The sequence below is a fragment of the Felis catus genome, chromosome B2, assembly GCF_018350175.1.
Source record: "Felis catus isolate Fca126 chromosome B2, F.catus_Fca126_mat1.0, whole genome shotgun sequence".
NCBI classification, from domain to species: Eukaryota; Metazoa; Chordata; class Mammalia; order Carnivora; family Felidae; genus Felis; species Felis catus.
In genome coordinates, this window is record NC_058372.1 from 78,291,030 (window position 1) to 78,306,109 (window position 15,080).

Genomic DNA, 15,080 nt, shown 5'->3' on the forward strand with positions numbered 1-15,080 from the left:
TGGGAATCAATCCCAAGCAGGACTTTCTGAAAAATGCAGCATAGAAAAGAATGCACACACTTTATAAGGTAAGTATTGTTTTGTGAAACTCTGATCTTGCACAATCATTTCCTTTAGGCACAGGGAATAATCTACGCAATGGTAATGGAAAGGCCTTGCTTCGTTAGAAAAACAAACTGTGTGGCTAGAATCCTATAGAAAGGAAGAATAGAGTGGTATGAACTGAGGTTGGAAAGAAAGATGTTATGATTCCGGTAGAGTTTAAGCAACGCAGTTTTAATTAGGTAAGTGATGTGATTTGATTTACATTTGAGAAGTCACTTTTCTTGGTATAAGGAGGATGGATTTGAGGGACAGCAAGTGTGGAAACAGACCTATCAGAATGTTGTTGTAAGTAGCTTGATTTGGGAAGGGAAGGGCAATAGGGATATAAGAGTGGGTGGATTCAAGATATTATTTTGAAGGCAGAGTCCAAAGGACTTGCTGAAGTGAGGCCGTAAGAGGCATACTCTAAATTTCAGTCATATGCAAATCTTGTAGTTCCAAGAATATACCACGCTCTCCATGTGTCTGTTGTCTACACACATGATCTTCTTGGAATTTCCTACCACTCTCCAAGTTCTCACCCTATTGACTTGGTACACTCCTACCCATCCTCCTTTCAGGACTGAGCCCCAACATTGCTTTTCTACAAAGCATTCCCAGACATTTGGAAGCTGTCTGCTCCATATTCCCTTAGCACTTCACACATGCTTTTAATACACTGGTTACAGACTACAATTAGCTGTTATACATGTGTTTCACCAAATTAGCCTGGAGCCATGCCAGGGCAGAAATCATATTCTATGCACTTTCAGCCTTGGGAATGATGATAGTGCTTAGAAAAATGTAGATTCATTAATCAAAATTTGCTGAATGAACGTGCCATTTCCTGTAATACATTCCTTCATTCCTAAACTGTCAAAGGACCCTCATTCATAAAGATATGTATTGCACATATTTTTATTTAATCCTTCAGATCATCCTTCAATGACTCCATATTTGAAGAAATATGTATTTGCTTAGTTTATGCTGCCATACAAATCTATGAGATTCTGTTTAATGATCAGATTGTGCTTCTTGCCTTCATAAAAGAACTATCACAGTATATAGTAAAGGGCTGATTTTGAAATTAGATCTCTGTTCAAAAACCAACTCTTCAATTTATTAACTATGTGGACTGGCTATGGGTAGGTTTTTACTCTCTCTGTATCTGTTTGCTCAACTGTATATGGTTAATACTTCTATGTCATAGGGTCATCATGGGGCTTGAATGTGAACACAAAATAATTAGCACAAATACACATTCAATACGTATCAGTTTCTGCTTCTCCAACTTACCTTCTTTACAAGGAAGAATACAGCCTTTGCAAAACTAAACACAAAAGGTTTCTGGTCATGGCACTACTTTGACCACTGAGAACGGAAATCATCTTACAGCCCCACCCCCCTCCACCCGCCCCCAAACACAACTTGGCCACTGAGGTCCAAAACTACCTACCCTGAATATAGGCTACTGTCTACATTAGAATGACTTTATTATTTCTTTGTCTTCATTAGCATAACTTTTTACTATTCTAGGAGACTCTTGCCCAAATAGCTTGATTATTCATTACAGGAACTTCTTGAAAAAAACGATCAGTTCTTCAGGAGAAAGCACCAATAGTTTATGCCCTAAGACTCCTTGCACTCCTTTCCTTCTATCAATCTTAAAATTGTTAAATCAGTGTCCAATCCTAATCAAGCATCTATCTCCTCCACTCCTTCGCCCTCTCACCCTCTGCCACTGAAAGACCAGCCTTAAACCATACTTCAAATTCTCAAGAAAAATCTGATGCTGCTTTCCTTCCCAGGCACTAACAAAAACTCTGCTGAGGTGTTCTTTCTTATCCCAGTCAGTAAGTCATAAACTCAGATTTGTCCTATCAGGATAGGTGGTGTCTGAGAAACCAGCATTGGACAGGGCAGTACATTTACAAGTATGAAGGCAAGGCAAAGGAATTTTCCCACAAAAGTCCAGAAATACTATAAAAATGAACTAAGGGAAATTACGTATCAGGCAAAATACGTCCACTATTACGTCCATTAATAAAAAGGAAATGGATTTGTCAAGACAATAGGAAGTTGCGTTGCAAAATTCCAAAACGGGACGATGAGTTTTAAAAATTATTTTTGATGAAATTTAATGAAGTGTTTTATTCCTTATTACAGAGCTGTTCACATATAGGGCTCCGAATCAAAAACAGCATCTCACGTTATCTTTGGAGTTACCAAAAGTAATGCTAGGACAAGCGGCCAAAGTGACTGCAAGACAAATGATCAGTTTTTAAATTAGATCCTTTCGAATAAAAATTCAGATGCATTATCCATTTCACTAAGTGTAAGCAACACTAATTTCTAAAAGGTCTAATCACGGCCCAGTGACTTTCCACTCGGGCAAAGCATACAAGGTTGTGGGGTAGAATGGAGTGAGGGAAGCAATTTGTGCTTTCCAAGGTTTACTTTTCACCCTGAGAAACCTATTTGGGCTGCATGGCCGACCCTGAAGCGGGTTGGCCGCCGCAGCTCGAGCAGTTCCAGAGAGGAAAGAGAAGACGGCAGAAACGGGGTATCCGTGGAATCCACCCTCTCTCTGAGGGATGACCCGCAGCGGTGAAGGGGCTGCGGGGTGGGGGTTCCGCTAGGGCCCTCCTTCTACCAATATTCGGGTCCGTACCTGACAGGCGATGGACCTGCGGAAGCCACACGCCATGGCCACCTCCAAGAAGCACGCCCCAGCTGCCTGGCCCGGATCCTCGCCCCTCCCTTCTCTGCACGCCCCGCCTACGCGCGCCGGAAGCCCGCCCTGGAGGATTCTGCCAGCCAATCAAGAAGCCGCGTGGCCGGCCACTAACCTCTGCCCTGCCGCCGCGAGGGAGCGCGGGAAATCCCGAGTGCTGCTGGAATCCCGCGGGCCGGTGGGACCATGGCCACTTCTTCGGTGTCCAAGGTACGGTGGGGGGGGGGGGGGGGGGGCGGACGCCCACTAGACAGAGCGGTCGCTGCATTCCCATTTGAAGAAGGCATATAGCAGAGGTTACGTAGGCTTCGATGTACCGGCTGGAGCGGAGGGAGTGGCAGGCTGAGCTGAGGCGTCCCTGCTCCAAGTGCAGTTGAGGTCAACTTTGCTTGGGCAGCGAAAACGCCGATCTGCCTTAGTATTGTGGCTGGGAGGATTTTGTAAGCTTTGGTTTGTGGAGGTCGAATTCCCCGAGGATGTGCCCCAGTCTTCTTTACTTTTTTTCTTTCTCAGAAATATTTGTTATGCGCCAAGCACTCCGTTAGGTACCGAGATAGAGTGTAAACAAAATAGACTCAATGCCTTCACTCAGGAAAAATATTAAACACAGATAAACTGATGATAACAAATTGTGATAAGTTAGCAAATTGCCCAGGGTCAGAGAAGGCCTTTTGGAGAAAGTGACATTTTAGCTGAGCCCTGAAAAATAAGTAGAAGTTAGGCAAAGGATTGGGGGCAGGGAGACTTACAGCAAAGAGAATGACATGTTCTTTGGCCCAGAAGATAGAAATAAAGTGATCTATTTAAGGAATGGAAAAATCAGGAGGTAGCGTTATGAAAAATGAGAATAAAAAAGTAGTGTAGGTGTGTATGTGTGTCAGAGGAGATCATATAGACCTCGTATGGGCTGCCTCAATGGTCAGGGATTGCAAGAAGACATGATAATGTGGTTGGTAAGAAGATAAACCCTAGAGTTATTGTCTAATGTAATAGCCAGTAGCCACAATAGCCAGTGGCTATTTCAGTTTTAATTAGAATAAAGTAAAATTAAATAAAATTAGAAATACATTTCTTCAGTCTCACTAGCCACATTTCAAGTGTTCAGTAACCACATATGGTGGTGACTCCCATTTTAGTGAAGAGACATGATATTTCTCCTTCGTTACTAAAAATCCTGTTGTACAGCACTGTTCTATACCCAAGTAAAGTAAGACCTTTAGTAATGAGTTCACCCAGAAGCCCCTGAAGTTAAGCTGTGATAAAGTCGAGAATGTAGGTGAAAACACTGCAAATACATTTCTTCCTATGTTAAAACAGTAGATTAGAAGGCTTTACCATGGGTCTTATTTTTAATTTTGATTAAAATGAAGCTAGAATTATGAGAAGGAGTGCCTTTTGAGACTATATCAAAGGGGAACTTTAAGCCCTTAACTTCAGAGCTTAAGTTTACAGAAGATTGACTGTGATGCCTGGTGCAAATGCCAGTAGAGCTTTAACTGTGCTAGTGTAGTCAGGGTGCTGGAGTGCAAGACCAGCTGGCTCTAGGGGTCTCAGACCACGTTCTGGCACTCGCTGCTGACAAAACCAAAGTCAGAGAAACGAGTGGGAGTGAAACAAGGAAATTTATCTCAGTGAAGCCAACAGTGAGAAGACAGACTAGAGTCTCAAAGACTGTGTCCAAAGTGCTAAAAATGCTTCCAGGTTTATATAAGGAAAATGTGGGTCAGTGGGTTCGCACAGGTGGGCAGTAAAGATGAGATTGATAGATGTCTTGGAATCAATCATGGATGGAGTCTTGCTGGCTCAGGCCAGTCCTTACTGCTTAAGGTGTTAGTTTTGGTTCCCATTAAGGGATGTTGTGCCCACAGGATGTTTTGCCGGAGTTAAGAGATGAGGTGGAAAGAAGCACTTAATCAATTAGAATGTTTGAGGTCAAAATGGAGGTATTTGAAGTTCTCTTACACTAGTATTTTTTATTAGGATTGGTACTGTTTTTGTTATGCCCTGGTTATATATTTCCATAGGTTTTGCATGGTTTGCACCCTAATCCTTTACATTGCATAAACTTCTTATTTTTGTATATCTTGCAGAATTGCGAGTTTTTTTTTCTTTTCAGGAAAGCATTTACTGCATTATTACAGAAATGCTTGTATTGAGATGATTATGAAAGGGACTTTGCATAAATAAGAATCTTAGGGACTATTTTAGGAGCTCGTGTAACTGCTAGCTTTTTTTTTTTTTAAACCTATGTAAACTTCTCTTTCCTTGTTACATTTTCTACCTGTTAGCTCTCCTCCTAGATGACTTGTGTCTCAAATACCATCACTTGTTCAGCAGTTCAAAGCCGTTAACCATATTACTACCGCTGCCATACAGTAGGATCCATTCCAGGCACTTGTCGTATCTCACTCCTTCATAGTTCTTTTTCTTTTATTGAATTGCAGTTGGATGTGGAAAGGAGGCAATGACAAGGTTGTTGTGGTACTACATGATTTTTATAAATATGTGTATTTCAGTAGTTGCAGATATGAGTGTTAAGCACAGTTCTTGGAGCACCTGGGTGCCCCAGTCGGTTAAGTGGTCCGACTTAGGCTCAGGTCATGATCTCACGGTTCGAATCGAACCCCACATCGGTCTATGTGCTGACAGCTCAGAGCCTGGAGCCTGCTTTGGATTCTGTGTCTCCCTCTCTCTGTGCACCTCCCCTGCTCACACTCTGTTTCTCTCAAAAATAAATACACATTAAAAAAATTTTTTTAAATAGAATAAAAAAAGGCACTGTTCTTATTTTGGATCCTGTAACCCAAATGGCCAGTTTATATTTGCACAGCTCTCTTTAGCACTATCCTGAGAGGATTTCCATAAAAATGGCATAAAAATTTCCATAAAAATGGCAGTCTTTTTTTCCGTAAGTTTATTTTGTTTGAGAGAGTGCGAGTATGAGTGGGGGGTGGGCAGGAAGAGAAAGAATTCCAAGCTAGATCCCAGGAACCATGAGATCATGACCTAGTCAAAATCAGGAGCAGAATGCTCAACCAACTAAGCCACTCAGGCGCCACAAAAATGGCAGTCTTCGAGAAGCTCTTACATGGTGCGTGGCTTTAAGATTGGTAGAATAAACGCAGAACCAGTAGCTTGGGGGCTGTATATCACTAGTCAAGTAATAACATGATACTAAATGTAACTAGGAAATTACAAGGAAAATTACTTGGCCAGCATTCATTCCATATATTGATTGCCTAATGTATATGCTAACACTACCCTAGATACTGAGGAAATAATTAGGAGTTAAATGCACTCTATGCTCTGAAGGCATTCAATAAACTACTTGGTGAGACAGAACCATAAATATGATACACAGTGAAAGGGATTTAAAACAAAGCAAAATAAAGGCATTCAAGTATTCTGAGCTCTTAGGGAAAGGAATAATTCTAACTAGAGAACTAGGGAAGTTTTCCCAGACCAGATGAATAAGAGTTTTATCAGATGAAGAAAGATGTATAAGGTGAAACAATAGCCAAAATTATCTATTTCCTGTCAAGGTTATGGATCCTTGAGGTTTAATTAAATAATAAATATTTCTTCTGAAATGAGACAGCGTCACTATTTTTTACCTTAATTTTAATGTAGGCTATTAATGTTCTCTAAGTTTTATAAAAATGGAAACTTTTTGGGTTTAAATTTCATCAGCTTTTATTTTGTCTCTTAGATCAGGTTTCTAAGAGCAAAATCAAAGATGAGCATCCCATGGGAAGGAGGAGAAAGAAATAGATAGTCCCTTTGTTTTTCAAGAATTTTCCTGTTCTAATTCAGATAGAAGAGAGATGATTTCTTAGTACTTTAAAGAAATACTTTTTTTAAAATTCTGCTTATCCACAAAATACTTGGTTAATCAGATTTATCTGCTCCTTGGCTACTTTGACTTTATACTTTTTTTCCTTTTTACTTTTTTTTTAATAGGGTTGTTTTGTGTTTAAGCCAAACTTCAAGAAGAGAAAGATCTCTGTGCCAGTAGGTAAGATGTCTTAATATTGAATTGGCTAGTTTTCCTCCCCTAAGTTTTGAACTAACCTAACCCTAATTGAATTTAGTAGTTTTCTTAAGTTTGACTTTACTTACCTTCCTGATGTAGCAGTTATTGTCAAAGGGATAAGGTACCTCCCAGGGTTTCAATCTAAAAGGGACTTCAATAGACCTTCAAAGGCAAATTGGAAAGTAAATTTCCTTCAAAGGATATGTCCCCATTCTTCAAAAGAGATTGTCTTAGGGGAGCCTGGCTGACTCAGACAATAGAGCATGCAACTCTTGATCTCTGAGTAGTGAGTTCAAATCCCACATTGGGCATAGAGCTTACTTTAAAAAAAAAAAAAGTTACCTATCTATTTATCTGTATATAATTATAAAATAAAATAAAAGAGACTAACTCAGATGGATTTTAAAAAAAAAGAGAGAGATTGTCTTAAAAATCTCAGTGATTTCCTGGGGTATGTTAGGGGAAATTGAATGCAAAAGAGCCAGAAATACTTTTTGGACTGATGGAAATGTTTTCTAGATTGAGGGAGCAGTTATATGAGTGTATACTTTTATTAGGACATACTAGACTGTTAAAATGGGCATGTTTTATTATTGTAAATTATTCCTCAATAAAATTCAGATTAAAAAAATATTATCTTTCTTAATTTATCTCCAGATATCTGTGTGGTGATCATGTTAGGAAGAATTGACTTTTTCAAACAAATCATGATATTAATGTCAGAAAGTGTTTATCGTACTGGTTTTCAATTGTGGCTGCAGATTGGAATCACCCAGGGAACTTAAAAAAAAAAAATTGTTTCAAGGTTTTTTTGGATATAATTGTAGATTCCTGTGCAGTTGCAAGAAAGTATAGAGAATTTCCTTGTGCCCTTTACCCAGTAAATCTCCAGTGGTAACATTTTGGGTAACTGGTAAAATATCATAACCAGGAAACTTAACATTGGTATAATCCATTGACTTTACTTAGATTTCAACTTGGGAAACTTTTTAAAGATACTAATGCCCAGACCCCATCTCAGACCAATTGAATCAGAATCTCTGGGAATGTTACCTAGGTATTGATATATATATATATTTTTTAAAGCTCCTCACAGGCTAATTATTTACACTCAGTCTTCAGTACTGTAAAGATTAATTCTGATGGAAAAATTATGTGTAATTAAGCATATTTGTGTACTTGTTTTGAATTAAAAAAGAAAAAACAACTGTACCACTGTTTGACTAAGAAAATAAATAACATATTTATTGAAAAGGATTTTTCTTTTTTTTTAAATTTTTTTTCAACGTTTATTTATTTTTGGGACAGAGAGAGACAGAGCATGAACGAGGGAGGGGCAGAGAGAGAGGGAGACACAGAATCGTAAACAGGCTCCAGGCTCTGAGCCATCAGCCCAGAGCCTGACGCGGGGCTCGAACCCACGGACCGCGAGATCGTGACCTGGCTGAAGTCGGACGCTTAACGGACGGCGCCACCCAGGCGCCCCGAAAAGGATTTTTCTAAGTCATCACATGATGCAAACCTTAGGGTGTTAGTTACTCCTTTAGTTTGAGACAAGCTAGGTACTCTTACCTGTGCTCAAGGAGCAAATAATAAAATAATCGTCCATATTGAGGGGGACAGAGGGTAGGTATGACTTATAATAAGAACCTAGTTTCTCATTAACAGAATAAACAGTGATCTCAAGTTCTATACCCTCTTAAACTTAGTGTCAAAGGAACATGAAACTGCCGTATTCATTGTCCCACCCCCAAAATAAAAAGTGACAGTGATAGACTTGGAAATAGTGAACAAACAAAAGCTACATTATGATTTTTTTTAATTCGTAAGTGGTTGACTTAATTAACACATTTCCTTAATATTGGAGATTGCTAAACTCTAAATAGTTCATTTTCAGAGAAAATTCAAGTCGTTTCCCATTATCTATGAAGAAAATAGAAGATAAAATGACATCTGATAACATCAGTAATGTCATTATAACTAACAAAATTGCTAGCATTTATTGAGTTTTTATTATATGCTAGATTTTTCTAGGCCCTATATGTGTTACTTTCAATTCTCTGAGCAAACTATGAGAAATGTATTATGATTATCTCCATGAAAATATATGAGGATACTTAGACATAGAAAGAACTTTCTCAGTGATAGTGCTAATAAATGGCAGAGCTGAGATTTGAACCTAAGCTGTCTGATTCCAGAGCCCCTGGTCTAACCATTGCTTGGTACTGCCTCTCATATGAAGTGAATTTTTGCTTAGAACTTTTTCTGTTGAATTTCAGCTATAATTAAGATTTAAAGTTTTTAGTATTAGTAAACCTAATATATATAATTGTATAATTAAACTTTGCTTAGTTTTTTTTTTTTTCATTCTACTGATCTGAAACCAATAGATAGTATTTTGATATGAGAATCTTAAAAGAATTGACCCTGATTATAAGACAGATGGTGCAGGAATGAGGAAAACATATCTAGATTTTAGCACTTGCCTTCACTGGCTTCAATTCTTGAAACAGATTGCCTGAAGAAGTAGGAAGATGCCCTACATTTTGTCCCCCATCTGTCCACTGACTTGAAGACACTTGGATGTGTACCTAAGAGAGGACTGGTAACTCTTCCTCTCCTCTGTATTCTGTAGATGACTGTGTATCCTAGAAAACGACAGGGCAAGAAGGAGAGAGAAAGGGAGAGAGAGGGACTGAAACCTGTGGGGGCACTGACACTGACACTGTGGAAGTTCACACTGAAGTAGAGCATTGTGCGTAGGAGCAGGTGGGAACCTGTCAACAGTAGTAGTTTACATTCTTTAGGTCTTCTCAGTGCTGATTTATTTTTTACCTTCCTGTTCTATAAATGACTGAGAGAAATAACAGGTTAAATTGTCCTGCTGCTGCTGTTTCCCAATTTCTAACTGTTTTTGTAAGTATTTCGATGCCATGTTATTCAGCACATTAAAAATTATTGTCTTGATTTGCCACTTTAACATTTTATATGGATTTACTCATTATCAAAGTAAAATGACTTCTGTTCTAAAGCTACCCTGTTGTTCTGCTTTGTCTCTTAGTAATAGTGTATTTCCTTCCCTTTTCTTGTTTGCATTTTTATACTATAACCTTGTCTCTCATTTTACCATGTAATGACTTCAGTATATTCTAAAGACTTTTGATAAATTCAAAAAATATTTGTTAAGAACTCTGAGTGAGCTATGAACAGAAGGAAAGTTCCTTAACATAAAAGAGAATCTCTATTCCAAACTACCAGAACTTGATGGTAGAATGCTAGTGGCATCTCAGTAAAGTCAGGAACAAAATATGTATTTTCACATTATTATTGAATACTATAAAAGTTCTAGTTGTTACAATAAAGTACTAACAGTAAACAACAAGAAATATGAAGGAAAGTAGAAAACTACAAAGAATGTAAAATAATTTGTTTAAAGGAAGAGATCTGTAGTGTTTGGATGTGAATTTTTTAACAACTTCATATCATTTCTTCCCAAATCAATCTCCAGATTTTATTTAATCAAATCACAATGCCATTTTAGTTATTTTTGAGCAATAGCAAAGTTTATTTGAAAGAATGGGTTAAAATATTTTGAAGAAGAATGATAATGTTTGGTGGTGGTAGGAGGAAGACCTGGAGTAATACTCCATGGAGTAATACGCCATATGTGAGCGTGCTGCAAAGCTCCAGTCATTAAAACAGTTCAGTACAGCTGTGGGAATAAACGTGGATTCAGTAGAACAAAAGAAAAAGTTAAAATATAGTTACAAGTGCATTTGTAAGTATTTAGATAATAAAGGCATCTCAAGTTAGTGGGAAAAAGGATAGATTATTTAATAAATGAACATTTTCAAACTGAAGGTTAAAATCCAAGTGCGAGTCATGAAATCAACTTAGTCATGATGGTTTTAAAAAATAGAATAGAAAAGAAAACATTCACTGTCACATGACAAGAATTGTTTTGTGGGTCTTTTGTTTTCATTTCTGTTAAATGTGTGTTGATTATGATATAAAGTCTGTTTATTTATTATGAAATTTACTGTCAAATTGGTTTCATACAACACCCAGTGCTCATCCCAACAGGTGCCCTCCTCAATACCCATCACCCACCCTCCCCTCCCTCCTACCCCCCATCAACCCTCAGATTGTTCTCAGTTTTTAAGAGTCTTATGGTTTGGCTCCCTCCCTCTCTAAATTTTTTTTTCCTTCCCCTCTCCCATGGTCTTCTGTTAAGTTTCTCAGGATCCACAGAAGAGTGAAAACATATGGTATCTGTCTTTCTCTGTATGACTTATTTCACTTAGCATAACACTCTCCAGTTCCATCCATGTTGCTACAAAAAGCCACCTTTCATTCTTTCTCATTGCCACGTAGTATTCCATTATGTATATAAACCACAATTTCTTTATCCCTTCATCAGTTGATGGATATTTAGGCTCTTTCCATAATTTGTCTATTGTTGAAAGTGCTGCTATAAACATTGGGGTACAAGTGCCCCTATGCATTAGCATTCCTGTATCCCTTGGGTAAATTCCTAGCAGTGCTATTGCTGGGTCATAAGGTAGATCTGTTTTTAATTTTTGAGGAACCGCCACACTGTTTTCCAGAGCAGCTGCACCAGTTTGCATTCCCACCAACAGTGCAACAGAGTTCCCGTTTCTCCACATCCTCGCCAGCATCTATAGTCTCCTGATTTGTTCATTTTAGCCACTCTGACTGGCGTGAGGTGGTATCTGAGTGGTTTTGATTTGTATTTCCCTGATGAGGAGCGACATTGAGCATCTTTTCATTGTGAAGGAAATTGAAGAAGATATAAAGAAATGGAAAAACATTCCATGCTCATGGATTGGAAGAATAAATATTGTTAAAATGTCAATACTACCCAAAGCTAGCTACACATTCAATGCAATCCCCATCAAAATTGCACCAGCATTCTCGAAGCTAGAACAAGCAGTGCTAAAATTCATATGGAACCACAAAAGACCCCGAATAGCCAAAGTAATTTTGAAGAAGAAGACCAAAGCGGGAGGCATCAGAATCCCAGACTTTAGCCTCTACTACAAAGCTGTAATCATCAAGACAGCATAGTATTGGCACAAAAACAGACACATAGACCAATGGAATAGAATAGAGAACTCCAGAATTGGACCCACAAAAGTATGGCCAACTAATCTTGGACAAAGCAGGAAAGAATATCCAATGGAAAAAAGACAGTCTCTTTAACAAATGGTGCTGGGAGAACTGGACAGCAACATGCAGAAGAATGAAATTAGACTGCTTTCTTACACCATTCACAAAAATAAACTCAAAATGGAAAAGGACCTGAATGTGAGACAGGAAACCATCAAAACCCTAGAGGAGAAAGCAGGAAAAAAACCTCCCTGACCTCAGCCGCAGCAATTTCTTATTTGCCACATCTCCAAAGGCAAGGGAATTAAAAGCAAAAATGAACTCTTGGGACCTCATGAAGATAAAAATCTTCTGCACTGCAAAGGAAACAACCAACAAAACTAAAAGGCAACCAACGGAATGGGAAAAGATATTTGCAAATGACATATCGGACAAAGGGCTAGTATCCAAAATCTATAAAGAACTCACCAAACTCCACACCCTAAAAACAAATAATCCAGTGAAGAAATGGGCAGAAAACATGAATAGACACTTCTCTAAAGAAGACATCCAGATGGCCAACAGGCATATGATAAAATGTATTCCTTAATGTGGATCATAGTTTAAAAAGTTTGAAAAGCACTGGTATTTTGATGAATGGTGTTTTGATAAATGGCTAACCATTTGGAGGAAAACGTTCAAAAAGCATATAAAGTAATACAGACAGACTAAATAAAAGGCTGGGCTAAACCATGTCAGTTGAATAAAAGAACAAGAATTATAGTATTAAGAGTCATTTTACAAAGGAGAGTTCAAGGCAAATATACGAAGCAAAGCATACAAGGCTGTAGAATAAGAGAAAATAGTAAAAAAAATATTAAACCAAATCCATTAAATACTGTTAGCAATTCAAAGGTGATAGAAATACAATCTGAATATATATTTAGTAAAATATATTTTAAATAAAATAAAATAAAGTAAAATAAAAAGTAAAATATATTTTTAATCTTATAGATACACTTACTATAGTAAAAATATGAGATAAATAAAATTAAATATAAAGGATATTGGATGTCACCTATCTCCAAATACATATATTTTTGATACAGATTAAAAAATTCAGCCCCATCCCTTACTGTGTGACTTTCTTCTTTAAATGTTTATTTTTGAGAGAGAGAGCAGGGGAGGGTCAGAGATAGAGGGAGAGAGAGAGAATCTCAAGCAGGCTCCATACCTTCAACACAGAGCCTGATGTGGGATTCAACCCCATGAACCATGAGATCATGACCTGAGCCTACATCAAGAGTCAGATGCTAGGTACCCCTGCACACAGATTTTCTAACTTTTATCATATAAAAAAGAAACTGACCTATTTCTTTCTGTGTTTTTAGAGGACTATTTTAATAAAGGGAAAAATGAGTCTGAGGACAGTAAGCTTCGATTCGAAACTTATCAGTTGATATGGCAGCAGATGAAATCTGAAACTGAGGTGAATACTTTTTTTAATAACTTATATTTCTCTACTACCGTAACTCTCGTATTTGTTGCTTCCCATCTTCCTTTCCACCAATTTTCAAGAGTATTGATGAAACGTAGGTAATATTAGTTTAGCATAAGCTGTATATTCTAAAAAAACACTCCTGTTCCAAGTATTAAGCATGGCTTCAGGTACTGGAACATACATTTAAATTTTTTTTTTTAACATTTATTTATTATTGAGAGACAGAGAGACACAGAATGTGAGCAGGGGAGGGGCAGACAGAGAGGGAGATACAGAATCCCAAGCAGGTTCCAGGCTCTGAGCTGTCAGCACAGAGCCCTACGCTGGACTCGAACTCACAAACTGCGAGATCATGACCCGAGCTGACATCGGTCACCCAACCAACTGAGCCACCCAGGCACTCCTGGAACATACATTTATAATGATAGCTGCCAAGGCAAGGGGCTCTACATATGCTCACAGCTTTTAAATGGTGGCACTCTTTAAATTAATCCATTCAGTTATAGAATTAAGGAATCAAGCTATTTTTAAAATACTTTATTCCCTCATTCCTCATATCCAATTTCTTCTGTGTTCTTTATATTCTAGCCCTAAAAAATGTCTGTACTTTAGCAGATTTGTAGTTCTAGGGCCAACATCTTGAGCGGACTTGTTTTATTTGAGCAACACAGTGTTTTTGTTTGTTTGTTTTAAATGGGAGGGTTATGCACTCTGTTTATTACTGCTTCCTACCACTCTTTATTGCTTTCACCTAGGGCTTTGCTCATTCATGTATTCCCTTGAAAGACCCTTGAAGGAATTTGAGTTTGTGGTTTCTAGTGTAGGCCTTCATTTCTTAACCTGAATTGTGATGATCCTCCTAACTGATGTCTCTGCCTCTGATGTCAGACCCCTCAGGTCTGTCATTAGTCCCTGTAGCACCATTGGCCAAATTAGGAAAGTCCTGCCTTCAGGCAGATACAGTGCCAGGCTGCAGGGGTTTTCCAGCCTCACTGCCAGTACAGCTTCTCCCATCTGTTCACAGTGCTGTCAGATTAACCCTTTCAACCTTGATTTAATCACATCTCTGCTTCATGTCCCTTCAGTGGTTCTCCCCAGGGGATAAAACCCAAATCTTTTAACGTTAAATGTAATTTTATTGGTCTAGCCCCTTGTTTATTTGTCCAGACTCATTCCCTACCACTTCTCATGTTTTTGATGCTTAGCTGTGTGTGTGGTTCCCTGGATACTTGGTGCTTGCTTGCTTCCCTGCTCCCTCTACTCCCCATTCGTTCTGATTTTCTTTTCCCTATAGTCACCTCCCCCATCACCTGCTTTAATGCTTTGGCTCACATCCTCAGCTTAAGTTGGATGGTCCTACTCTTTATTCTGTATTATCATAGCACTTTACACAATGTTTTTAAATTGTAAGTGTTCTTAATTTTTTTCACTGTTTTAGGATAAAGACTACCTTTCCTTTGTAAGGTGGTTAGTAAATGTTTGTTGAATGAATAAATTTGATTCTTTAATGAGGGAATCCAAAATACTAATGAATGGAGATTTAAGGAAAAAATATTTTTTATTTCATCCATCTAATAATTTTATACATAATCTTTGGCATTCATGATGATTTTCTTTCC

General features: G+C 38.1%; 2 protein-coding genes across 7 annotated transcripts in view; one reads left to right on the top strand and one right to left on the bottom strand.

The window, feature by feature from the left end:
• Positions 1-2,846, bottom strand: part of RARS2 (arginyl-tRNA synthetase 2, mitochondrial) — a 90,734-nt gene extending 87,888 nt beyond the window's left edge. For 2 of the 3 annotated variants that reach the window (XM_019830943.2, XM_003986357.5), the window contains exon 1: positions 2,756-2,846. In XM_019830943.2, coding sequence (XP_019686502.1) covers positions 2,756-2,791 — 36 coding nt within the window. In that variant the 5' untranslated portion in view covers positions 2,792-2,846. The remainder of the gene's footprint in view (positions 1-2,755) is intronic. The other variant, XM_023254173.2, reaches the window with a different exon arrangement.
• A 67-nt stretch (positions 2,847-2,913) lies between these two features.
• The window catches only part of ORC3 (origin recognition complex subunit 3), a 61,988-nt gene continuing 49,821 nt past the window's right edge, over positions 2,914-15,080 (top strand). For 3 of the 4 annotated variants that reach the window (XM_006931885.4, XM_003986358.5, XM_006931884.4), the window contains exons 1-3: positions 2,914-3,028; positions 6,779-6,833; positions 13,352-13,449. In XM_006931885.4, the coding sequence (XP_006931947.1) occupies positions 3,005-3,028; positions 6,779-6,833; positions 13,352-13,449 (177 nt within the window). In that variant the 5' untranslated portion in view covers positions 2,914-3,004. The remainder of the gene's footprint in view (positions 3,029-6,778; positions 6,834-13,351; positions 13,450-15,080) is intronic. The other variant, XM_006931886.4, reaches the window with a different exon arrangement.